Source organism: Apodemus sylvaticus, chromosome 10 (genome assembly GCF_947179515.1).
Source record: "Apodemus sylvaticus chromosome 10, mApoSyl1.1, whole genome shotgun sequence".
NCBI classification, from domain to species: Eukaryota; Metazoa; Chordata; class Mammalia; order Rodentia; family Muridae; genus Apodemus; species Apodemus sylvaticus.
Genome location: NC_067481.1, coordinates 90752652 through 90780321, shown reverse-complemented (window position 1 = coordinate 90780321; position 27670 = coordinate 90752652). Strand labels below are relative to the sequence as shown.

Here is a 27670-nt window from a genome sequence, read left to right as displayed (position 1 = left end):
GGAAAGGAACTTCAATAGAGAAAATGGCCCTATCAGATTGGCCCCGGGGGTGCATTTTCTTGACTAGTGTGAGAGGGTCCAGTTCACTGTGGGTGGTGCTACCCCTGGGTGCAGGATGAGGAAGGCAGGAGGAGCCAGCACTCCTTTATGGCTCTGGTATTAGCTCCTGCCTCCAGGTTCCTGCCAACTTCTATGGTGGACTGTAGTGTGGGACTGTAAGCTGAAGGAAACCCTTTCCTCCCCAAGTTGCTTTTGGTTACGGTTTTGTGTCATAGCAGTAGAAACCCAGCTAAGACTGTTGGAAGAAACTGATACGCATTTCTCCAACACACCATCTAAACAGACTCTAATTTGATACTATCCTCAGGTTGAAATTGTTATTTATTCCCTAGTGCTTTACCTACTATTTTGTGAGATATTAAACATAAATATTCTAATTTCCTAAAGTATGCTCTTTGCAAATTATAACAAGCATGCTTACTATTGGATCTATTTGAATGCTAGAGGCAATTTGCTGTTACCTAACATGTTTTAATAGACTTATTTGAAATTGTCTTTAATTTTATGCCTAGGCAATGGTGTTCAAGCATATATGGTCAAACATTTTTCACTGTTTTGGGGTGAAAGGCAAAAAAGGTTGCTTTTCTAACATGGGTGGATCTCCCAATGTTGAGCAGTCTGTGGGCAGCTGGGTCCCTGGGATTGACTTTGAGGATATGAAGAAAGCACGGACATGATGTCTGACAAGGCTTTTTTTTTATTGAGTATCTTCTTCATTTACATTGCCAATGGTAAAACCTTTCCAAATTTCCCCCCTTCCAGAAGCCCCCCTCCCCAAAGATTCCCTAGCCCTCCTCCCACCCCTGCCTCCATGTATATGCCCCTCTACCCAACACACTCCCACCTCCTCCCACCCTCACCCCTGTCTGTTTTAACATTTTCAATGTATGATAAATATCTTTAAGGCTGACAAAAAGGCCCAGGAAGGCCTAAATAAAAATATTAAATAAAATGGGGTTCCAATCACAGCCAGAGACCAAAGCTGGGAGCGCTCTCACCTCTTCTCAAGCCTGCCAATCCCCAGTGTGTTTAGACTGAGCCTATGAGCTAACTCCTGAAATGCAGTCTCCTCTCCACCATCTATACATACCCTGCTAGTTTTCTGAAGAGGCCTAAACTACTCTCTATAGGAAAGTAGTCATGAAATTAAGTTATAGACAAATCTATAATCACTTAAATTAAAAAAAAAAAACTGCTTAGCAAATTCAGACTCAAGTATGTTTTACTATATGTGTGACCATAAGTTACATAAGAGATAAATTAAAAAATATATACAACTATGTTATCAGGAAGAGTCCAGGAAGCTCAAGTTTCTTCTCATTGTCTTTCATTAGCATCCTATTGTTTACACAGAATTAAAAAAATACAAATAGAAGAAATTGTTGTAATTTTATTTTAAATTTCAAAATTATTTAGATGCTTGAGTCATGAAAACCTAAATTATACATATGAATATAGGTACTTCAAACTTTAAAAACATTTTGTAATAATACATCTTTTAAGCCATTTTCACTATTTTTACAAGACAAAGAAAATATAAGTCCAAAAAGATGTACAAAGAAAATTATAATAATTGTTTTAATTTTCTAATTTTTGGTTCTTAAGATAGATTAATCACATAATGCTCAAATTCCATATCCAACACAGCAAATAGGTTTAAATTATAACATTCTCTTCCGAAAATAGTCTGTTCCCTGTGATTCACAGTCCTGAGAAGGATTATCAGTTAAGGAACCTGTGGTAAGAATCACAGCCACATCTGAATTCTTGGTCACAGAGGTATGAGCACACCAGGTCTCAGAGCTGCACTGGCTCATGCAAATGCTCCACAAGGGTGTCCCATGCATAGGAGTGAGTGACGGTTAGCACAGCCAATACACAGCACCTTACTACTGCTGGGGGCACTGCATCTCTGGGGTTGACTTTGAAGACACATACATGATGTTGGGTGGCTTCTTACAAGCTCCTTTTTCCAATTTGCTTGTAGTTTCTTTCCTTTCCGTCACTTTTGTTGGAAGCCTTGACTCTGCAGTTAACCTACCAACATTAAAGAATATATTCTGAATTCAAGTATGGTTAAGAAAAAGAAGAACATGCCTAGTAGAGGGGGTGCCCAAAAGGGGGAGTGCTATTTTATATACAGAGGACAAAAGCAATTAGTAGACTCCATTATGATACTAAGTGGCTGACTCTAAAGTTATTTTTTATATCAGTAAGTTTAACTTTTAAAAAATGTTTAGTATTTTTAAGTCTGATAAAAGATCAAGGGATGCCTAAGCTAAAGTATTAAGTAAAAGAAGATACCCATCATAAGAACATGGAATTCAAAATTCAAAATGCTAAAGCAATATTTTAAGGTTGATACCACATTTAAAAATTTCAGCACAAAGATAAAAACCAGAACCCCAGGCTTCCCAAGTACATGCCTGTCTCAGACAAGAAAGCAGAAAAAACAAACGAACAAACAAAAACCTTTCAACTGAGTTTCCATCAGGCAAGCAGTAACAAACAGTGCAGGAGATGTTTGAAAGAATGTAAATTCTCCATGAAGAGCATTCATTAAAGCAGGCAGGATCACAGTTCTCAGCAAAGCACATCTTTACCGTGACAAAGTTAACTTTGAACTGTGTGTCTAAGCTAAATAAGTAGAAAAGATGTAAGGTTAAAAAAAATTTTTTTATTAAGAGATTTATTTGTTTGTTTATTTATTATACGGTGTTCTATGTGCATGTATGCCTGCCCACCAGAAGAGGGCATCAGATCTTATCATACATAGTTGTGAGGCACCATGTGGTTGCTGGGAATTGAATTCAGGACCTCTGGAAGAGCAGCCAACACTCTTAACCTCTGAGGTTAAGCTCTCCAGCTGGGATGCAAATGTTTTAAGTTAGTAGGTAGACTTAAACACTTGTTTTGTTGTTGTTGTTTTTTAATCAGACAAAAATTTTCCAGTGTGCATTTTAAGACCATTAGTGGTATGCATCTATGTACTGTTTCTCAAGCGACAAAGGGCAGGAAGATTAACGAGCACTCCAGACAGCAAGGTGCAGTGGCCATCTAGAAGTCCTCTAGAGACACACCATCAGACAGGCATCACAGGCAGTGCCTGCTAAACTCCTCTCAGAACTGTTTGAGGCTGGAGATATGTGCTAGAATATCAGGTTTTAATTTCTTGTGTCTTATAGATTTAAGCATTATTTTAAAAATCTAACAAACTAATGTAATAGTAGTGGCTGATGTTTTTCCTGGTGAATACTTTGTTTAGTAGCACTGGAAACATAAAATCCCATGCAGTACCAGGAGGCCCTAGTGATGGGCTGTCACTCGCTATCTCATTAAATGTCTGATTCTGCACTCACTCTGTAGAGATTCCTGGAGCCCTAGCAGTTCCCAGAGAGCTCATCTCATGCTGCTAATGCCCGTGACTATGCTCAACTTTAAATGTGTGCAGGTTCATTTTAAATACATTATCACTGCACTGCATGCAGACATCATTTGTCTCCTTAAAACTACCTGAGTCCTTCATTTTCCTTATTTGCTTCTTAAAACTTTTTGTACAAGTGTGTGGGTTCATGTGTTCCACCCTTTCTTGTGCCTGTCCCTTCCAACTTTGCTTCTGTTTTCATGTCACATGCACATATATGATTTTATCTACATATAAAGTCTGGGTGTCACAAATGAGAGAAACATGCACTGTTGGCCTGAGACCGGTTTAATTAGTTTAGCATGAACATCTCCACTTGTATTCATCTTTCTCCAAATTACCCAGCTCTGGGCCACACACCCTCCACCCATGCCTGGGTTGCTGGGTACCTAGGTCAGGTCTACACTTACTACTGTCCTGATCCTACTGTGATCAGACCTTCCTTCTGTCAGGTGCCTGGGCTCCAGTCACTTCTCATCTCTATGAGTTTTACTTTCCCAAAGGACAGAGCCCTTGAACAATGATTCCTTCACATACCCTCCAATACTTTCTGTTAGTCACAAACTCAATTACACACAAAGCTGGAAGCTTTGAAGTTTTGAAATAAAAATGAAACGAAATTAGCTTTGATATTTAAAAATGTCAAGTAGGCATTAAAGCTCATTTCTGAAGGGTTAATATAAATATGGAAAACCATATTTATCTTACCAAAAACCTTAAGTCTAAATGTTTTAGACTACTGGAAAGCCCTCTGAGAAAGTTGGTTTTTCTTTCATGGCTACTCTTAAACTGAAAGTACATTTATCCACCCAGTGAGACCCTGTGGCATGCTGGGCTAGACTGTCTTTGCTCTGTGGATTGGGAAGTGTGACTGCCTACATCACTTGTTCGAAGGCCACTCATCTTGCAGTCACTTTAGTCTGCCTGACCCTCTGAAAAGAACCAAAGGAAGGCCACTCACACTGCAGAACTCCGAGGCTCACAATGCCCAGGCCACAGAGCTCCAGGGCACATAGTGCTGGGAACACCGAGAGTCACACGATATAGCGTAGGCAGCGAGAAAGGAAAGATGGAGAAGGCTGCTGGCAGCCAGGCAGAGAGCCGCACTGACCTGGGAGAACTGGGGGTGTTCCCACTTTGTTCATGTAAGGCCTCAGATTTGGCTGGACTATCCACAAGCTTCACACACTTCTTCTCCTTCCTCGGCTGTGTATCCAGATGCAGGCTCTTATGAGGAGAGAGGCTGGCTGGCTGCATGCATGCGGAAGCCTGCTGTGTCCACTGCACAGCATTATCTTTTAAGTTACTAAGACAGGACTCCTCCTCCCTCTGAAGTGGGGGTTTAGAAAATTCTTCTCCAGTGGTAGCAGCTGTTTCTTCTGGGGTGGGTATATCCAACGGCAGCACCTCACGCCTCTTTTTGAGTACAGGTACTTCAATTTTCTCTGAAAAAAGTCATTAAAATAAATTCTTATTGAATAAAAACAAAGATACACCCAAGGAAACTCAGTGAGTTATACATAAACTCACTTCCCTTCTTGGTACTCTGAAGATACACTTTTCTCTTTGATAAAATATATACTTTTAAATCAATTTTCATATAAGTACATATTGCATGTTGAGCACCCCACACACGTGGTGTGCCCCGCTCCCTTGGCCCTCCTTCCAGTCCTCCTCCCATGTTCTCGGTTCTCCTTCTGCCTCCTTCCCTCTCCTGGTCACCTTCTTTCCGCTTCCGCCTTCTGTCTTCACCCTAGGCACTCTACACTGTTTTGTTTCTGTGGTCCAGGAAAGGAGTCCAGGCTTTACCCTCACTGAATCCCAGCTCTGGCCCCACACCATCAACTCTGTCTTTTAAGATTCTCTGCAGCCTCTTGTCAGTTCTGTAACATATAGAGCCCAGGGTGACCAGGCTGTGCAGGTGACAGGAGGAGAGCAGGATGTCCTCCTGAAGCCTCTGGGAGGCAAAGCACAGTGGCTGAGTCCAGGAGTTCTGGGCCGAGTCCCACACTGCAGCCAGGTGACCTCAGGCAGTAACTTCTCTGCACTTCAGTATCTTTAAATTGAAGAACACCAAACCTGCTTTATTCAGTACTGTCGCACAGAGATGAAATGAAGGATGGAACTCTGAATGTTGGCAATGTATGTCTACAGGACTCATCTATAAAATGTATTCAGACTCTGGTCACTTCTGTGATGCAGCTCTCTTAGTTCCAACCACACTGCTTCACAGCAGCTACTGCTAAGCCTCTATCCTCATGGCCTGCTGATGCCCTATGAGGGTCCCACAGCCACTTGACGACTTGCTCTAATGCCTTTCTCCCACCGACATCAATGTCCTTCACTTTGAACATCAGACCATCAGCAGTCTGAGGTCCTGCAGCAGGAGGGCTCCTCGCTCACACTGCTGCTCTCAGTTTAGCAAGCACCCCTACCCCCCTTTCTTTTGCACTGTGTTTCTGAATCACCCAGACCCACACCACCTCAAATGTTTGCTGGGTTGGCAGACCTTTGAAATTCATAATGCATTATTCTTAATCAGAGGAGCCTATTGGAGTCAAAGAAAAAAAGGATAGAGAAAAGAAGCCTTTTAAAAACTAAATATATATACATACACACATATAAACTTCCTGTTGTGAACAATCTCCCTCTAGTGGTGAGACTTATGGGATGACTGCAGAGTTAGGCAAAGGTAACCTGGTTAAGAATCCTTAAACCAAAACATGCTAACCCAGCCTTTGGGGGTGGAGATGGGTCAGAACCACAGCATTCATACATTTTTTAATACTGACTTTCTAATTTTCAACTTACACACAATAAAACCCACTGTTTGTAATATATCAGCTGCAAAGACGGTGTAGGTACGCTATTTTCTAAGTAATTAGAATTAATTTAATTCCCCCATCGAAATGTTTTTACCTAAAAGTAGAACTCTTGAGCCAGGCATGATGGTGCATGCCTTTAATTCCAGTACTGAGCGGGCGTCAGCAGTAGGTTCTTGAATTCAAGTCTAGATTATACAATGTCTATGCTCACCAGGACTACATAGTGAGACCCTGTCTCAAAGCAAAGTAGGAAGGAAGGAAGGAAGGAAGGAAGGAAGGAAGGAAGGAAGGAAGGAAGGAAGGAAGGAAGGAAGGAAGGAAGGAAGGAAAGAAGGAGAAAGGAAGGAAGGAATTCAAGATGAAAGGTGGAAGAAGATGGTAGAATCCCCTCAATTATCCTCCCATGTACTCAAAAATATTTCATACAGCTCAGCAAGCCAAAAGTCAAAAGTAAGACAGTGAAGACTGGGCACACACCCCAAAGCATACACACACACACACACACACACACACACACACACACACACACACACAGAGCAAGAGAGAGAAAGACAGACAGACACACACACACACAGAGAGAGAAAAAGACAGACACACACACAGAGAGAGAGAAAGAGAGAAAGACAAACACAGAGACACACACACACACACACACACACACACACAGAGAGAGAGAGAGAGAGAGAGAGAGAGAGAGAGAGAGAGAGAGAGAGAGAGAGAGACTGAACTATAAACTGTTCTCCATGCCTAAGATTTCCTTTTCCCCAGCCACTATGGGATCATGCACAGAATTCAGTGACTATGCTCAAAGAATGATGTGAAGATGGAGACATTTGACTTCCCTGTCATCCTAATTCACTTTGTGGGGGTTTTAATCCTGCACTGTTCCATAGTGGAGTCTACCAGAGGGCTTTTCTACCCCAAGTCAAAGGAAAGCAAGCTAACAGAAATTAATATCCAGATTTTGACAGCAGCCTTTTGTCCCTGCCAAACATTGCTGACAGATTACACATAGGTTTTATTCACACCGCTGGAGGCATAGGCCACACGGCCTTTGGACTTGTGTGTGTGTCTGACCCTCCCACGTCCTAGGTGCCCTCTTATGGATTGTCCACAGGCCCATCCAGAGTGGATACTGTACCAGCCACAGAGCTATCGCAAAACTGATGGCTAAGCTGTGCTGATCCTGACTTATAAATGCTGAAGTGGAATGTAAAGAGTGGGCCTGCTCAGTTCCCAAACAACCAACCCCACTACCAACAAAGCAATGAAACAGAAGTCACGGGCACAGACAAATGGCAAGGAATGTAACAAACACCTAATTCATCAATCCATCACATTTTGGAACTGAGAAAGCCAAGAATGGAGTTCCTTAATGTACAGAGCCATATTGGGGCAGTCTTGCACTTGGTCAGAGTTTGACTTTGGTCAAGGTTAACTTCTCCCAGTTAGCCAGGATCCTGCTCCACCTAGGGTGGAGCGCTCGTAGTAAAGGTTAAGTTCATTGTTCCTCCAGGTATAGGAATCCCTGAATTAAACAGGTGACCCACCCAGCTGCCGGAGCAGTCAAGGCGAAGACCTCCAAGAGAAGCTAGACAACTTCCACCGGAACTCAGCCTGGAGTCTGAGGGGAAGGGTTTGCCCAAACTGTTAAAAGGTCCGGCGCCATTAAAGTTTACGGCTTTGATCAGTGAACATTGACTTGGCCACACGTTCGTTCTTTTCGCCCCTCTTCCCTATAACCCCAAAATTCTCTCAACAGGTAACCCGGTTTACATGTGGCTGCGGGCAGCTACACCTTAAAAAGGGCAAAACAAGGTGCTCATGACAGAACTTAAGACAGGCATGTGAGTGGTCTGCTGGACAAAGAATGTAACCATTTAAGAAAATCTAGAAAACTTCAAACCAGATGCAGATAATGAAACATATGAGGGAAAAAAAAAAAAACAGTAACTGAAAAGTGAAGTAGATGACAATAAAGGCCAGAACTGGTCAAGCAGAGTACAGAACAGTCAGTCTTAATGACAGGCTGTTTGAAAATAAAGAAAGAGAAAATGAGTGAGAAGGAAGGAAGAAAGAAAACACCAGCAGTTTAGGAGATGTGTCAATGCTGATGACACAGAAGAGAACTCGAGAATGACAATAGTGCAAAGTTTATTCAAAGAAATAACAGGAAACCTTATAAACCCAAGACATGTAAAAAGGCGAGAAGGTCAAAAGTCTGGTCAGACCTAGCTCAGAGTCAAATTCTCAAAGGTTAAAGAGAACATCCTATGAGCAGCACGGGGTGGGTGAGGGGACGGCAGCGTCCCAGTGAACCTCAGAGAACCAAAGAAAAAAGCCACCGACACCACTCCCCAATAAAAGCTAAAGGATGCTCAAAAGGAAAGGGAGAAGATGCTAATGTGTCCCATGAAACCATGTGAGGTGGGGTGGAAGGACACGGCTCAGTGGTTCACGGCACTAGCTGCTCTTCCGAGGCCCTGAGTTCAATTCTCAACACTCACAGCAGCTCACAACTATCCTGAACTCCAGTTCCAGGTTACTCATCTAACCAGGTTATCCTCTTCTGACCTCTGCAGGTGCCAGGCATGTACATGGTGTATAGACATACATGCAGACAAAACACCCATACACATGGAAATAAACAAATCTCGGGTGGGGGAGAAGACACATCTGAAGGTTTAACACCCGAAATGCTTAGAGAAAATCCTTGGCTATTCAGACTTGAGAGCCTCAGCTCCTATTCCCTGAGCAGGGAGATTTAAAAACAACACTAACAAAGGAACAATTCAATCAATTGTTATGGGATAAGAAATATAAAAAGATTTGAAACTTGACAACAAAATTAAAACCAAGGAGAGAAATGGAGCTAAGTGAAGGGTTTTTTTTTCCTTTGTATTTAAAACTGTCACAGTTCTGTTCAATATAACTTGTTTTAATTATTAAATGTTCTTTACAAGCCTCATGGTAATTATAAATAAAAAAGTTAAAATCTAAGGCATGGAACCAAACATAATGAATGAGAAACATCACTCAGCAATGAAGACAGTAGGAGAGAAGAAAGGAAGAAAAGACCTACCAGAAAACAACCAGGGGTGTGGCAGCACCAAGTTCTTAGCGATCAGTAATTGTCCTGGATGCAGATTACATAATCTAATTAAAAGACAGAGAGTGGCTGAAGGGATTAGAAAAACAAGAGCAAATCATGCTGCTGACATGACACTCGCTTCATCTGCAAGGATAAGAATGAATAAAAATGTACTCCACCAGAGAAAGTGAGGTATTTGTGTCAAGTCAAATAAACTTCACATCAAAACCAGAAGACTGGGACATTAAAGAATGATCAAGGGGCCCAGACCAGGTCTGTAGCATAACTCTAAATAGAAGCACTGCATGCAAGCGTGATCAGATCTGTATTAGAGAGACAGCGGGATAAGCAACTGTGGAGGGCAACACTCCACTTACAGCCATGGAAGTCATCCAGACAAAGTCAGCAACACTGCATTTCAAGTGCACGCTAGCCTTCAAGGGAGCTGATATAAATTCTACAGCTGTCTATCCAACAGCTGTAGAATTTCCATCTTCTCTACTGCATATGAAGAGCACACAGTAGGGAAAAAAACAGTTCTGAAGAGAAACAAACAAGAACCAAACTCAAACCAAGGCCCCATCAAATGTTTTCTGACCCCAAGGAAACCAGCAATAGAAGAAACACTGAGTAACAGAGCTGAACAGAACCAGACCTCAAGCAGTACTACAGAGCAATAGTGTTAAAAACCACATGGTATTGGCACAGCAACAGATAAGTGGACCAATGGAATAGAATTGAAGACCCAGAAATGAATCCACACACCTATGGTCACTTGATCTTCGACAAAGGAGCAGAAAACATCCAGTGGAAAAAAGATAGCCCTCTCAACAAATGGTGCTGGTTCAACTGGAGGTCAGCATGCAGAAGATTGCAAATTGATCCATTCTTATCTCCTTGTACTAAGCTCAACTCCAAGTGGATCAAGAACCTCCATGTAAAACCAGACACATTGAAACTAATAAAAAAGAAACTGGGGAAGACCCTTGAGGACATGGGCACAGGGGAAAAGTTCCTGAACAGAAGAACACCAATAGCTTATGCGCTAAGATCAAGAATTGATAAATGGGACCTCATAAAATTACAAAGTTTCTGTAAGGCAAAGGACACTGTCAAAAGGACAAAACGGCAACCAACGAACTGGGAAAAGATCTCACCAACCCTACATCCGATAGAGGGCTAATATCCAATATATACAAGAAACTAAAGAAGCTAGACCCCAGGGAACCAAATAACCCTATTAAAAAATGGGGTGCAGATCTAAACAAAGAATTTTCACCTGAAGAAATTTGGATGGCTAAGAAGCACCTTAAGAAATGCTTAACATCATTAGTCATTAGGGAAATGCAAATCAAAACAACCCTAAGATTTCACCTCACACCAGTCAGAATGGCTAAGGTTAAAAACTCAGGAGACAACAGGTGTTGGCGAGGATGTGGAGAAAGAGGAACACTCCTCCACTGCTAGTGGGATTGCAAGAAGGTACAACCACTCTGGAAATCAGTCTGGAGGTTCCTCAGAAAACTGGGCATGTCACTTCCTGAGGACCCTGTTATACCACTACTGGGCATATATCCAGAGGATTCTTCAGCATGCAATAAGGACACATGCTCCACTATGTTCATAGCAGCCCTATTTGTAGTAGCCAGAAGCTGGAAAGAACCCAGATGTCCCTCAATGGAGGAATGGATACAGAAAATGTGGTATATTTACACAATGGAATACTACTCAGCAATTAAAAACAATGAATTCATGAAATTTTAAGCAAATGGTTGGAACTGGAAAATATCACCCTAAGTGAGATAACCCAATCACAAAAGAATATACGTGGAATGCAATCACTGATAAGTGGATATTAACTAGCCCAGAAGCTCTGACTACCCAAGACACAAGTAGCATATCAAATGACTCCCATGAAGAAGTATGGAGAGGGTCCTGATCCTGGAAAGGCCTGATCCAGCATTGTAGGGGAATACCAGGACAGAGAAAAAGGAGGGAGGTGGTTGGAGTATGGGTGTAGAGAAGGCTTATGGGACATATGGGGAGGGGGGAACTGGGAAAGGGGAAAGTGTTTTGGAATATAAACAAAGAATTTAGAAAAGAAAAAAAAAAAGAAATCCGGGAAGTAATTAACCCACCAACACACAGCCCCTATGCTCACAAAGTCCAAACATGTAACAGGGAAAGGAGGATTTTTTCAATTCATTGCACTAAGAAAACAGGGTGATCGCTCCATGACTACACTAGTGAAGAAAGTGTGAGCAATCAAAGCAAAAAGAAACATGAGGGAGGCCCTATCACCCCAACACTCCTGCAACAGCAAAGGCAAGAATGAAGAGAATCTACAGGGTGCAAGGAAACGTCGGCAAATTACACACCTGATAAAACATGAGCACCTACAAGTGATAAAAACCCAAAAGCAAAATACCTCACAAACTATGTGATTTTATACAAGGGCAAAATAGGCACTAGTGAGATGGCTCACTGCGTAGCTGCTTGTCTCTATCTGAGAATGGAACTTCAAGATCCAGAAACTACAGAGGCAGAAAGAGGAAACCAGCCTTACAATGTTGGTATCCCATCACCACAATCATGCACACATACATGCTAGAGTAATAAATACATGTTTAAAAATGGAAGCTCTAACAGCCACAGTCAACAGTAATGTACTATGCATGACAGAGTTAGAAAGAAAACTTTCAGAGTTTTCCCAACTTCAAAGGGATAAAAGTATAAGATAAAACTTAAATCATGAGTAGTTCTGAGATGTATCTACAGGGATGGATATTAATTTACCTTGATTTGATCATTATACAACACATACATAAGTGGAAACATCACATCGCCCCTAATAATTGTGTCCAATCACTTTGTGTCAGAAGAAAAACAGTAAGAACTCTCAATACAGATAGCTTCTGAGGCCAACACTTCATCTTCTCAGCATTTCTTGTGGTGAGTCCTGGGACACATGACTAATTTCTGCTCAGGAGAATGACAGCAGACAACCTCTACAGAGCCTGGATCCTAAGATGCACAGTACTCCACCAGTCCTGGAATGCTCCTCCAGAGGTTCAGAGGGGAGAGGAAGGAAGATGTAAGTCACTGAACCTAAGCCTGGCTTAGTTCTTCTATAATCAAACTTAATTGGTCTAGCTCTCAGATTCAGCTGCTTCACAAAAATGAACTCTTTGAGTTGGGCTTGGGCAACTATGATCTCACTCAGGAGAATAAATAAGATTATGAATATGAGGCTAGCCTGAACTATGCAGTGAGACCCTTCCTCAAAGTACCTTCAAAACTCTTTGGGACACCCTAAGATACTACAATCTTAAAGGAGAAAACATTAAGCCCTTGCTATTCATTGTGTTGAACTCAGATATCCTAAGAGAAAACATGACTATATTCATGTTTATGTAGTAACCAATTCTCTTAATTTTCCTACACATTTGACAGCTACACTGTACTACAAATACATAATAACAAGTTGGTTTATAGTGACACAAAATACTTTGTTTCTCAGAGCTACTCTCGATTTGAAAGGTAAGAGCCTACTAAACACACCTTCGGGTTCGTACTTCAGCTTGAGTTCGTCTACCTTAGCTCTCAGTTTCATGTTTTCACTTTCTGAGAGCTGCAGGTGTCTTTCATTTGCAAACAGTTTCCGCTCAAGATCCAGGGCCCGCTGGCTCTCAAATAATGCCTTCATCCTCTGGATGGACAGCTCGCCCTTCGTGCTTTCATTTTCTTTGCTACAGTAACAGGAAAGAATAATTAATGAATATGAAAATAATACATGCCACAGACATGGTGGGATAAACCTTGTGTGTTAAAAAGGCACTTTTTCTGAGATTTTAGCAATAAAGAAACAATGAACAATTAAATAAGTCCTAGCAATGCAACCTCCACGTGCTTTTTACAGCATCCTTTAAGAAAATGGAGAAAATATTTTTCCCAAATGAACACGTACATTTTTGAATTATTTGGAATTTATTCTTAAATTCTAACTGAGAAATTTAGAATCCCTTTCACTTAGTAACTAGATGCTGAACATAAAATACATACTTTATATAAACCCATATGCTGCACAAAGATTTTTATTGACTTTCTTCTGAAATTTTTGACAGTTAAAAAAGAAATCAGTATTATAAGTATTATAAGCAAGCAAACCCCTTCATCTGTGTCTTCACAATCACAAACACTTACTTTAGTTTATCAAGCTTCAGCTGAAGTAACTCTGCATAATAGGTGCTGTCTTCTAGAGTACAATCGTGGTCTGATGCAGAAGGTTTGGAGTCCACACTTTCATATAAGCTCTAGTGAAAGCAAGCACTCTTGTTACACAAAGCAGACTGCAGCCCAGGTCTGCTCCAGGGGCAGCAGCACCACTAAGGTACTCATCAGCTAGAAGCTGCCATGCTAGCCTAATCTTCCTAATCCACCTCCTTCTGGGGTAGGGAGAATCAGCAGCCTCCCTTTTTCACGTAAGGAAAGTGGCTCAATTTGACATGGACATGAAAATAATATGTTTAATTCTGAGACTAAGGCTCCCAACCACACCAGCTCCCACCCCTCCCCTCTTCTAGCTCTTACAATGGAAAAGCAATGACTGCTGGGTCCAATTCTGGACTTTAGAGAAAGTCATTAAACGGAAAGCCATGGAGAGGAAACTTAAGCTCCTTTGATAGCCCACCATCCATTTCCCAGCACTGAAGAAAATTCTCTGTATTTCTCTTGGGGATGGGGGTGGGGGTAAATTTCTTCAAAAAATTGCAAGCAATTTTATAGGCCACAGAAACCCCAATCCTCCTAATTTCAAAGTACAGTGTGTGTGTGTGGGGGGGGGGGCTATTGTGCATTAGACAACAGGAAAGCAAACATGTAGAGCATCAACAAAAATAACTGGAGCATCATGAAGAAAAAACTAAGGGAAATAAAGTCTAAAACTAAAAATAAAAGCATATCCTACATAACCCCTGTAACTTAAATAATAACACTGCTCTACAGAGGTAAACCAATACCCAGAAAATGTCAAGAGATGCATGCACACGTAGCAACTCGGTTTCTGATAAACCTGCATCTCACTGGGGCCACATTTAACACATGAAGCTGTAACTGACTTCACATCATATATATAGGACTGAGAGATTGCTGTGAGTTCAAGAGAATTTAAACATTGGGTCAACTTGTACTGCAACAGAAAGTAGATTGCATAATAAACTATGGAAGCTAAAAAACATTGAGAAATTCAATTCACAGAATTTGACTATGCTTTTGAAAAGATGTTACATATACCTTAAATTTCTCCAGTTTATTAATTTCCCCTAAGAGGTGTTTTATTTCCCCATTCTTCTGTTCTACCATGGCAAACAACCGCTCCTGCTGCTCAAATTCAGTTTGTGATCCCCTCATCCTCAGCAACGTGGAGATTTGTAACTAGGAAAAAAAAAATCACATACCCCAATCAAATCGAGATCCTGGTAAACATATTTCTGGCATATGTTTTATGTTCCAAGATTTGAATTCATGTTGGAAAGTAAATAGTTCTTTTTCATCTCATAATCTGAAAACATTTGCATGAAAAGTTTTATTCTGAATCTAACTTTGGAGAATTTGACTATTTTTTCATGCTTATCTGAAATCTTTAATACAATTATTTATGTGTCCATGAGATGCACATTAGACTACATTCTGTAGGCCTGGGAGCATGCTGATTCTGACAGTGCAGGAGACTGGCCACACCACGCCTGCTCCACATGGCCTACGGGGAATTTTCCAAAATTTGTAATTAAGTGAGGAAATTGTTAAGTTATCTACAGAAATAAATGACAAAATTGGGAAGGTGTTTTACTACATGTCAAGTCCAGGACAACTCTAAGAGGTGAGTGGTGGCTACCACCCTCCCACTTACACATGAACCCTAACACCACATCTTGAGTAGCTCGTCTAACTCCCAAGTCCAATTCCTGAATTTGGTCATTGCTTTGTAAACACTTATAAAGAAAAAACAAGAAAATAGATGCCTTTCTAGCAATCCATTACTCCTTTAGCAGCATCGGGCAAAAGGGAGGAGGAGTCAGAGCCAAAGGACAGGTCCAGACACGACTGTATTTTTCTCAGTGCTACAAGCTTCTTCTTAACTTCTCGCTTGACTGGAATGAGGAAATGAAGAAAGAGCCTTCCAACTCAGACAGTCTACACCGACTTAATGAGCTGTAGGGACAAGGGGCCACGCGCAGTATAGATTCTAATAAAGCCTACTAGGCCTTCGTGTGAGAACTGGCGAGAGAGTAAGTCTAGATGAAGCAGGAAACAGTGTTATGCTCAAGAAGACACTGTGTTATGAGGGAAAAATCAACTATCTCTCATTCCAACTGGACAAGACTCAGTGTCTACCTGGCCAAGTCAGTGAGGAACTGCTAAAGCAATCAGCAGCTGCGGCCCCAAGATTTTTTTTTTTTTAAATAAAAAAATAAGAATCATGCAATTCAACAAATAATCATGTGAGTATACTTTCTGAAGGAAATGTTCCTGTATATACTTGCATACGCAGTGCTAGGGCTGCAGATGTGAAAGCCTTTACCAGTCTATACCTTCATCTTGTTCATCTGCTCTCTGGTGAACGCATTTTGCCTCTTCAGTGAGCGGTATTTGTCCTTCATCAAGGTGAGCTGCCGTTCCATTGCCACCCTTCGATCCTCCACCTGGAACAGATTAACGTGCGTGTTCTTATAGTAAATGAGAAGCCAGTCCAGTCAGCTCAGTCAGGAGAGCGCTTGCAAGTACCTCTGCGAAGAGAGAGTTTCCTTTGCTGTTGGGGTCTGCCGCCTGCTGAAGTGCATGCCCCAGCTGCACCTGAAGATCCTGATTTTCCACGCGAGCTTTCTAGGTGGAAAAGAAGCCAGTTTCAGTAGTGGAGCCCAGCAGAGGCATGGGGACTGCCGGGAAGCATGGTGGTCCTCGCCATACCTCCAAGGCATTACAGTAAGAGACCGCTTCCCTCTCTCGCTCCTCTTTCTCTTCCTTAAGCCTGTCGACCTGGTGCAGTAAGGAAGCATTGAGACACTCCAGCTGCTCTTGTTTGTACTGCAGTTCGTTCACCTCTTCTTTGAGGGCATTCTGTTCAACAGGAACACAGACATCATTTCTCACTCAGCAGTTGATCCAGTACTTATAACTGGTTCCCAACCTACACTAAAACAAAACCGTTCAAAGGTTGCCAAGTATATTTTATTTTTAGCAAAGAGCCAACAAAAATACCTTGGAAAAGCTCCCCTTTTCCTGTGAATTTTAAGTTTTAATTATCTTTAGTTGAAATGAAAACTCCATATTGACATGCACTTTAATTTCTACTGTGCTAATATTTTATCTAGGCTTTTAAGACCCAAACTCAGGTCAGAATAAATGCCTATAAATGATCCCAGAGTTTCCAGAATATAAATCTGCCTCACATAATCATAAAATACAAATTATTTTAAGAATGAAGCAATCCACACCTGAAAGTTCTGCAGCATGATTTTGGTTGCATCAAAAACCATTTCAGTCCTCAAACTAGTTCTTAAAAACAATTACAAGAACATGCAGGACTATTCTAAAGTACAACAAGACAACACCTGAGTTATAAATTACCTTCGCACCTTCCATGTCAGTTAGCTCAGCCTGCAGAGCCAGCAGCTCCGAAGACATGTTATTGAGTGCTCGCTGCTCAGACATTAGCCGAAGTTCTTCCGACTTGTGAGAGAGAAGTTCACCCTGGCGATCCAGCTTCTGCTGCAGCTGCTTTTCACTAAGCCTTGCTTCATCTAATTCCACTTTCAGACTTTCTAGCTAAATCCAGAAAAGAGACAAAGATTCACATTCTCCAAACCCAAAGGCTATCTCCCCTCTGAAAGCCCTAGAGAGTCCATACCTGACTTTGCAGTCGCTGTTCTACAGAACCTCGCTACATCTGGGTGACGTGAGCCAAGTAGCTCTCCCTCCTACCCACGGCTCTGTGAACTGGATGCAGGGTCTTGGGTTTTCAAGTTAAATATCTCCCACCAAGTTACAGCCCTACCCACTAAGTGTCTTTTCAACAAATTCAGGGATAACCCACACTAGTCATCTGAGTAGACCTGGTGGTCTTAGGAACAACTGAAGGTGGTCGAGGTAACCATGAGGCATCTGTAAAGATTGGGAAGTACTCCTCATCCCCAGGGAAGAGGAGGAGGAGGAGGAGGAGGAGGAGGAGGAGGAGGAGGAGGAGGAGGAGAAGGAAGAGGAATAGCAGCAGCAGCAGCAACAGCATGGGTAATAGTGTTGCTGGCAGCTAACCTGACCAGAAAACCACAGTAGTGTGATGGCAGTCTTCCTGATCTGGACTACAGGGACAGGAGCTACCATAACATTTTATAAGTCAATTCCTTGTAACTCAATGACAGATTAAATGTGAGAAGTAAGAAAAATGAATAAACCATGAAGATATTAAAAACAAATGGTTTGAGAATATCAGCAACACCATAATTTTTTTAAATTTATTTTTCTTCTATAAAAAGTCCATCTTTATGATTATCTTTGCTTTACCTAGTCCCCAAATATTTCCTTTATCATATCTACTTAGATAATTAGGAGCTATTGCTCATTCCATGTGGGAATGAAGATCATCATTTTCAGTTCTCCATGTCTCAGATCAGATTAGCTGCAAACAGGATTACTACCTATCAAAGCCATAGGCAAGATGCACAAAAGCATTATTTACATGAATATGATTTCATTGATACCATTACTTAAAATGGAAAAATATAGTTTGTTGAATGAAAAATTATAGGTGAAAACAGATGTGGAAAAATATTAAGAGACACTATATAAAATACTAAGAATTGAAAAACTGACTTCTGAGAAAATAAGGCATTAAAAAATCTTATCAAGTTTTCATAGAGTAGGATCTGAAAAACTCAGGTTACAAATTTTATATGCGTAAGCAAAGCCCTACATTATTTCTTAGATGCAAACTGAAGGCACTGGGTGCTGGGGTTCTGAGGGTGACTGGACTCAGTCAACAGCTGCCCACTCTGTACCTAGAATGGAGCCAGTGCGCAAGGCACCACTACTCCAAGTGCAGGAAGCCAGTTCCAGGCTATCCTGACAATCTGTGGTTCTTATCTTGTTCAATTTTCTCAGTTTGCCTAGACATTAGCATCCTTGTCTGCCATAGTGGAGAGTTACCTCCTTCAGAGTCCTTGTGAGGACTGGTCATCCATATTTCTTCTATAAACACATTACAAAGTTTCACCTCTAAAGCACATTCCCTTACCACGCAGGACGCTTTGTACTGAACAACAGCTGCACAAAACTGCAGCAAACGCTGCAGTTATCTTGCAAGGTGAACCACATCACATGCTGTACGGAGGCTACACTGGTCACTAATATTACAAATATTTCAAATACAAATATTCAGCTACCCGATTTAAATAATTAAATAAATTATTGCATGTAATTAGAAGATGTAATTAGAAGACGAGTATCTATACAAATTCTTTAATGCTTGTTTCTCAGTATTTCCACTCAAAACATTAAGATAGAGAACCTTACCTTAGCTGTTCTGCAGAGTTAGTACTTGAGCCCCAACACCCAGTCCCTACAGCAGCCATTCGAGCTCAAGATATGTTACCCTGAACAGATGCAAACCTTGTTCCTCAGGTCGCTCACTTCCTGCCTGTGGCTTCTGTGTAGCTGCATCTCTAACTGCTCCAGCTGCGTTTTCTGCTGCTGTTTCAGAGCTTCACACTCACAGCTCAGACTTTCCAGCATCCGACTCTTGAGCTCTACTTCTCTCTGAAGGGCATACTTCTCTTGGTTATAACTCTGAAAACACAGTTAAATGCATAAAAACCTTCAGTCACTGGATATTATCGATGATCAGCAGTTAGCACCTTAAGCTGGTTCACACCTGTTTCCTTTGCTGCTTTCCAAGGAACAACCACCTGTCAAATTGGGACTAGCAGAGCTAATCTGTCTTTCACTTTTTGAGGTGGGGGCAGGGTTACATGCATGTTCACATCAGGAAGCACACATATATATGTATGTTACTGTAGGAGAGATGACAACCTCAGGTGTTATTCCTCAGCTAATGACCACCGTATTTTGGGGACAAAGTCTCTCACTGACCTGAAACCTGCCTGCTAAGGAGGGCAGGAGGGATAGCCAGTGGGCAGAGCCCTAGGGATCCACCTACTTCTGACTCTCCTGTGCTGGGATGGATAACAGTAAGACACTGGACCACTGTGTCTGGGAACCATACTCAGGAAAGCATTTTGCCAAATGACCTAGGAGCCCTGCTAATCAGTCTTAACAAACCTCAGAAGGTGTATCTGAGGACTTCAGGGATCTCAAGTTCTCAAGCTGAAAGAAGGAAAGGCACTGTCCCAGGAGAGCACTAACTTATGCTTTCCAGTCTGTGATCTCTGCTTCCCTGAAAGCCAACAGTGCCAACAGTAATGGAGGAGGCAGTCTCAAGGCTTCAAAATCCAAAAGAAACCTCATAGTGCTAAATGTTAAGGATTTCCTGAAAAATTCTAGCTCTTGGCTAAACAATAACTGTCATGGTGGTAAGCCTTATCACACACGGATCAAAAACTAAGAATTTGGCTGGTTATTAGAACAGTAAGTTATTTTTTATTTAATACAGTACAATAAGGGAATCTTTCCATAATTAGAATCTACTTGAGAGACAACAAGAAAAAGCAAAGGACCCTTTGGTATCACCAGACCAGAAACCCGCAGCCCTCATTCCTCTGCAAGACTTGAACAGCTAGCAAACGTGCCGGGTAACAATCCCAGAAATAGCTAAAAGATCCATCTAAACCCTCTAAGCCACAGTGAGTGGTTCTGCAGACAAGGGCAGGGTGAGAAGAGGCTCTCTAAGGGAACTGGAATGGGAACCCATTCTCAAAGCAGCAGGAGAAAATGCTCATGGATGCTGGAAGCTGGGATACAGAATTCAAGGGGAGCATGTCAGACACACCACCCTGTGCAGACATCAAAGCTCACACTGGATGTCACGTGCATCTTACCTGCCAGGACACGCTTCCAGAACCCCTGCCTGATGGTTGGATCACAAATATTACCAAACTCTACATATACCAGGCTCACCCACACCCACTATATAGTGTTTGACCCGACAAAATTTAATTTTAAATTTGACACAGTAAGATATTAATGATATAACCAATAATAAAAAAGAGCAATTTAAAAAGTTATGTGTCATTTTTCTCTCAAAATCTTACTGTACTATACTCACTAGTCTTAGATGCTAGATAGTATAACATCCATGTGATGAGATGAAATGTGTGACAGGTGTAGTGTAAGGCGCAAGACATCGTGTTAGATGGCTCACGACCTTACAAGACATCAACATCTTACAAGACCTTACAACACCTGCTTCACCCTGGACAGCGATTCATGTTCCAAGCAGAATGTAACCATTACAGATTTATAAATTATTATTTTACATAAATTATTTATATCTAGAATTGTCCATGTATTATTTATGGACAGCAGTAGACAGGAGAAGTATGCCAAAGTCCGTGCTGAGGGAATAGCAATTGCTGCAGTTCTGTCAAGAAAGGATAAACCGCTTGGCATGCTGGTCTATCAATCCCTAAGGAAAGAGAAAAGAGGATACTTTACCAGCACTCAAATGTTCCTGGTAAGCGTTATTAGTTGATAATGAGATGTTCTTCCTTAACAGCTTTGAAAAGCAGTGAAAAAGACGGAGAAAAAGGAAAAATACTAAATACTTTCAGAGCATTGTTATATTTACAAAATCACTATAGACATGCCATGGTTTAAAAAAGCACTTCAGTTCCTTCCAATTTTTTTTTGTTTGTTTGTTTTTAATGAGATAAAGCAGAGTAGCGGAGGGATTAGGGGGAGGAACAACTAACACTGAAAATCTGGCAAAAACTCCTATAAAAGGTTCCTAAGATGTATGCATCTGTAGAAAGGCTATTTAACAGTGTCACCATATAATTCTGGGTAGCTGTAAGACCCAAACCAGACAGCATATACTACCAAATAAAACCCAACACCAGCAATGGGTTACACATCTTTGAGTTGTTGGACAATAGACTTCCATAGGTGTCTTCCCCACCAGCAGTATTACAGACTATTGCCAAGGTTATTGGTTGTCCTCCACAACTTGCTGTAAGACCTGTTACTAGAGACACCAACATGGAGAAATCTAGAAGCTTCACGTGACTGGCTGGTGTTTAATATGCTATGCACAATACCAGAGGAGAAAAGTAATAACTGATTTCACTCAGTTAAAACCCCTGTGAGCTACACCTTCCTGAATTCCTGGATGTTAGGTGCAGTAGTGGCTTGAGTGTTAGGAGAGGAAACAGCCACCTTCTAACCTGAATTTGAGCTCTCCTATCCTCTTTTACCAGACAAAATCCATACCTGACACTGTCAATGAAGCCAAGAATCTGAGGCTAGAAAGATGGGTCATTGGCCCTAGGGGAAAACCTATAACTATTATTCTGCTAAAAGAACACAGACCTCAAGGTTCAGGGATCCATTTGGAAGAGGGGACAGAAAGAGTTTAAGAGCCAGAGATGGTAAATAATCTCAAGAAACAACACTTTCCAGACATGACAGGGCAGATACGCATATAAACACAGAAGCTCTGACAGCACATTTGAGGCCTTCATAAACAGGCAGAGAAAACCTCAGCTCAGGAGGGAAAAGTGGGTACAATTTGCCACTGACAGCTGTTGGGGGAGGGTAAAGTCAGTTTTCTTCAATGGAGTGACATTGGATAAATCAACCACATTCTAGGACATGCCCCATCCCCAGGAGTAGTCAGCCAACACAAACTGAACTCCGTGGCTTTGTTTGCTGTTTCAAGAAAGAGAAAAAAAATATATAGGTGGAGAGGTAGAGAGAATCTGAGGAGGGTTTGGGGGTGGCAGAAGAACATGATCAAAATATACTGCATTTTCAAAGAATAACTAAAAACATTAAAACAAAACTAAAATAAAATAAACAAAATTCAATTAAATTAGGGAAAAGAGGCTAGAATTATTTTTCATCACCCCACCCCCCCAAGCTCTATTTTAAAAGAAACCTAAAGTTCATGAGCTATTTTCAAAATAATTGTGCAATATGACTTTATTTCCATTCTGAGATACATAATCTTTGTTTCATGATTTGGCATTGAGTACTTATTAAGAATAGTAGTACTTGGAAAAATGACAGCTGCCATTAGTGATGTCTACCCGTTATATTTATAATTCTGAAATTCAGTTTTAAGAGACTAAACATTTAATATTAAACTGATTTAGTAATTTTAAAAATTTGTGTGCCAGGCAACAGGTGTATTAATTAGTGAGTAAGAATAGACAAAATTTCCTCTCACGAAGCTTGCAACTTTGAAGATAATCAGCAGGAGAGAATTAAGAGGGCATGACAACTTTACATTATACAGTGTTAGCCATCATGCAGATAGGACATTTAACTGACAATCTGTGGTTGAGGACAGAGTCAAGAAGAGTAGTTGGGTAACTCCAGAAGAAACATCCAATATAAAGCCAGTATAGGAAAGACTACAGAAAACACATTTGAAATGTGGTGCTCACTTAGGCAGAGGTCAGAATACGAGAATATACAAGGCCAAGTAAATGGCTCAGACTCTGCTAAAAATACAATAGAAAGCCCCATGTGAGCAGGGCAGTGGTGGTGCACGCCTTTAATCCCAGCACTTGGGAGGCAGAGGCAGGCGGATTTCTGAGTTTGAGGCCAGCCTGGTCTACAGAGTGAGTTCCAGGACAGCCAGGGTTACACAGAGAAACCCTGTCTCGAACCTGCCCCCCCCACAATAAAAAAAGAAAAAAAAGAAAAAGAAAGCCCCATGTGGCTTTTGGAAGAAAGGGGACCTCATGACCACTTGGATGTGTGATGTACGAATGGTAATGATGGAAGTTGGCAACCAGTTAGAAGCTCCTGGAGTCAGGTGGAAAGACGGCTGTGGTCTGGACTAGAGCAGCAGTATCTCAAGCAGATGTTTTGGTTGTGCGGGTTGTTTGTTTTTTGACAAATTAACACAAACCTAGATATATGTGTGAGGAGGAAATCGTAACCAAGAAAACGCCTTCTTAAGACTGACCTGCAGGCAAGTCTGGGAGGCATCTTACTCACTAATGATGGAAGTAAGAGGGCCCAGCTCACTGTGGGTGGTGTCACCCCAGCACACGTGGTTCTGGATAGTATCAGAAAACAGGCTCCCTAAGACAGTAAGCAGCATCCCCCCAGAGCCTCTGCATCAGTTCCTGCCTCCAGGCTCCTGTTCTGACTTCTCTAGATGAAATCAACTGTTTCCTCCCAAGCTTCTTTTGGTCATGGTGTTTTATCACAGCAATAGAAACCTAACTAAGATGTAAGTCAAGTCCTTAGATTTATTGATGGATAAAATGTGGGAACCCCTTGACTTCAGGCTCAAGCAACTGGATGAAAGCCAAGCTACTTACCAAAGCAAGTGAACAACCAGTTAGCAGACAGAACAGCTGTGTCAAGCTTGAGACGTCCATTAACGGCAGGCACTTGAATACACCAATTTGGCCTTCAGGGAGAAGTGAAGGCTTGGTGATATGCCAGGGAGTGCGCAGAGGTTCAGAACTACAAAAGGAGTGAGATCACAGAAGCAGAGCATGGGCCGAACGACACCTGGCAGTAAATGTAGATGGGAAAGCAGGCTGACCGCAGAGCCAGCCAAGTGTTGGAAAGGACACTGGAAGTTTAGGTCTTCAAAAGAGAATGGGACAGTTACCACACAAAACAAGCTTAGTTCCTAAGCACATCCTTGTACACAGGTGTACTGGATCCTACCTCGGCTGTGGACATCATCTCTTCATGACATTTATCCAACTGACTCTGCAGTTCCGCCTGCCTCTCCAGGAGCTGTAGGCCATAGTGTGCGGCCTTCAGTCGCTCGTCTTCACACTCTTTGAGCTTGTTTCGAAGACTTGTGATATCTGCCTCCATGTTTTCTGTTTTCAACCTAAAGACAAAATGTAACTACTTGAGATGAACTTGGAACTAAATGTAGTGACATCTGAGCAAGAGAAGAAACATATATAGTCAACAGTCTCGCCATATAAAACCAAAAGGATTAGTGTTTGCTTTCTGAACTGTATGACAATTTCTCTTATCAGCGATAGCACAGGGTAGTGAGAAATGACTGAACTCTACAAAACGTGTGAAGTTAACTTCAATACAATTTTCTAATAGGTGAATTCTGGGAGGTAAAAAGGGAAATGAATATAGACCTCTGGCCTAGCAATTACTAGAATGGGGCTAGCCCCAGTTGAGGCACTGAGGTAAAGAATGTTACAGGGAAGAAAGCAAGAATTCCTATTTTGAGTATGACATGGCTAAGCACTTAAATATATTGGGCTAAAAATACACAGTTGGACAGTGCCAACCCTAAGTCCTTACTTAAGATTCCTTATCACTAGAACATGAGCATAATTGCTGACGAGTCTCAGAACTGAAGGCCGCCATGAAGGAAGACCGGAAATATCCTCAGGTACAACTCATGAAGTATGCACAAAGCGTTTAATGTTCTGGGAGCCAAAAAGACAAAATTTCTCCAAGAGGTGGAAAGAAACCATCATGGCAAATGATTCTAAGGTAAATTAGGTGAGAAACTGGAAACTGCAGGTCACTGGCCCAAGGTGCTCTGGTGGAGAAATGAGCCGAACCTGGCTGGGTTAGGTTTGAGAGGAAATAGTAGGCGATACACAGAGGTGGCTAAATAACATAAAAATCAAAGTGGAGTTCCAAAGCCTGGTGTGCTAACCACTTCTCAGCCCAACTTCTCAAAAACACTGTATAGGGCATTAAAGTGACAGGAAGTTCTGTGGATGCGCTAGCTATCCGAGTTCAAAGCTCACTTCCACCTCCAACTGGCTACATCAATGTGGAAAAAGTTTTGTAAACATCTTGTCTCAACTATCTTACAGATTCTATAAGATAAGAAGAGAAAAGGGGGGCTGGTGAGATGGCTCTGTGTTTAAGAGCACTGACTGCTCTTCCGTAGGTCATGAGTTCAAATCCCAGCAACCACATGGTGGCTCACAACCATCCATAATGAGAAAAAACAAACAAACAAACAAACAAACTATGGGCCAGAGCTGGGGCCCAGAGCGAGTTGGGGCCAGAGGGAGAAAGGAAGTGGGGAAAGAAAAAAAAAAAAAAGAGTAAAAAGCCTCTAACTAGATTAAAAACACACACATTCTGACTAGGCATCAACAGCAATATCATGCCAGTCAAACATTTTAAATTTTCTGAGGGGGGGGGGTCACATGTTCACAAATAAGTGAAAACATTTAACCCAAACATCCAAAATGTTACAACTGCAATCTCTCATCATTGAATAAATAAATAAACTCATAAATAAACCCACACGCAAAACTTTCAACCCCACAGTTCTCCTGCCTGTAGGATGCACAGGGATAAAGATGGAGCAGAACCATTGACTGGCCCTACTTGAAACCCATCCCATGAGAGAGAGCCAATCCCTGCCACTATTAATGACACTGTGTTATGTTTGCAGACAGGAACCTAACATAACTGTTTCCCGGGAGGCTTCATCGAGCAGCAGACGGAAGCTGATGCAGAGACCCACAGCCCAGCATCGGCTCTGGGAGCCTTGTGGGGATCAGTAGGGGATAGAATTGAGCAAGCTGAAGGGGTGGGGGTCACCACAGGAAGACCTAAGAGTCAATCAACCTGGATCCACAACCAGGGAGGATGCTGGGGCTGGACCTACGCCCCCTACACACTTGTAGCAGATATGCGGCTTGAAATTGAAGTGGGTTTGTCTCTGACTCTGTTGCCCTCCACTGGACCCCTTACCCTATCTGGTTCCAACACTGCGTGCTTGGAACACACCCTGCTGGGACTCGATGGCCCAGGATGGAGTGGTACTGGGGTTTGGGAGGGGACTTCCCCTTCTCTGAGAAAAGAGGGAGGGGTAGTGGAGACAGGGATTTGGAGGGGGGACTGGGAGGAGAGAAAAGAGGAGGGCTGCGATTGGGATGTAATGTAAATAACAAAAAATAAATAACAAAAAATTAAATAAGTAAAAAATAAGCGATTGAGATGCTACAATGGGACTCCCCGTCGTGTATGTTTGTTACCTACTTGCAAGTTAATTCAGGCTGCACCACTGGCAAGGGGTTAAAGTACTGGAGAACTCAAGACTCGGAGGTCACAGAAATAGTTATCAAGATCACCCAGCACCGTATTTATCTATCTGCAGTCAAACCCGCAGGGAAGCGGTCCGGCCGAAAAACTACACCGACCCGGAAGGCAGCTCCTGCGAATTCAGGTTCCGGGAGATCAGGAGTTCCGCCTGCAGCCGCCCGGTTCGCCCTTCCCGCTGCTCGCCCTTACCTCTCTCCTCACGCTTTCTGGCTGCTGCAACGCGAGACCTGTCCGGAGAGCACTGGACGCCCAGACTCGTGATACTGAATCCACCTCAGCATAGAAAATTCACCCTCTTCCTTCGCCCGAAACACAGCTAAGTAAGCGCCAGGATTTTTGAATAGTGTTCCCGCGAGAACTCGCGTTTCTCACGAGATGTCTTGTCCAATCCGCGCCTCGTCTTGCAGCGACTGCGCATGTGCGTACTACGCGACTTGGGCTATTCGGCGTTTCTGCTGGTCAGTTTTCCTGGGAACTGTTTTTTACTCAGCGGCTGCTTTTAGTGACGTGTGTTTCTCAGATTTATTCATTTGTTGTCGTCTTTAGCAGCGCCCGCGTCGCCGGGTCAGAAGGTAGGGTCAGCACCACCCTGGCCCGGCTGCAGTCGCCTTTAATAGCTAAGGCGTCAAGTCTCACCCGGGCCCGTCCGGGGCCACATTCCACTGGGATCCTCCCAGTTAGGACCGGGAACCACCCTGCGAGGTCCACGGCATCTTGCCCTTTCGCGGAGGAAAGCAAACCTAAGTAAATCAAAGTCAAAGCAATAGGACTGCCATTCAGACGAACCCAGCTGGTTCTGCTTACAGCTCGAGTGCGTGCGCGTCTAAATAGAAATACCTTGTAAACGTATTCTTTACACTTTTAAGCAATCGGAAATATGGAGAGTTCTAGTAACTGGCACCTGTCATCCTATCTTTTTTTTTATCGAAAGACTTGGCGCTGTCCTTTTATCGTATTTTATTGTGTTAAATCTTTCCCGTCAGAAGACGAAGGTGCTGAAATGACTCTTTGTGGAAAGTTAATCTA

The 27670-nt window shown here is 42.2% G+C and overlaps 1 protein-coding gene across 1 annotated transcript; it reads right to left on the bottom strand.

Moving 5' to 3' along the window:
* Positions 1 to 1430: 1430 nt before the first annotated feature.
* Spdl1 (spindle apparatus coiled-coil protein 1) lies at positions 1431 to 26993 on the bottom strand. The gene is made up of 12 exons (XM_052196370.1): positions 26834 to 26993; positions 24263 to 24434; positions 19064 to 19240; positions 17027 to 17224; positions 16367 to 16516; positions 16184 to 16282; positions 15991 to 16101; positions 14693 to 14833; positions 13604 to 13713; positions 12962 to 13149; positions 4596 to 4929; positions 1431 to 2097 (listed from the first exon to the last, which is right to left on the bottom strand). Exons 2-12 carry the CDS (start codon positions 24416 to 24418, stop codon positions 1950 to 1952), a joined length of 1812 nt encoding a protein of 603 aa, XP_052052330.1. The 5' UTR covers positions 24419 to 24434; positions 26834 to 26993; the 3' UTR covers positions 1431 to 1949.
* Between the last annotated feature and the right edge of the window lie 677 nt (positions 26994 to 27670).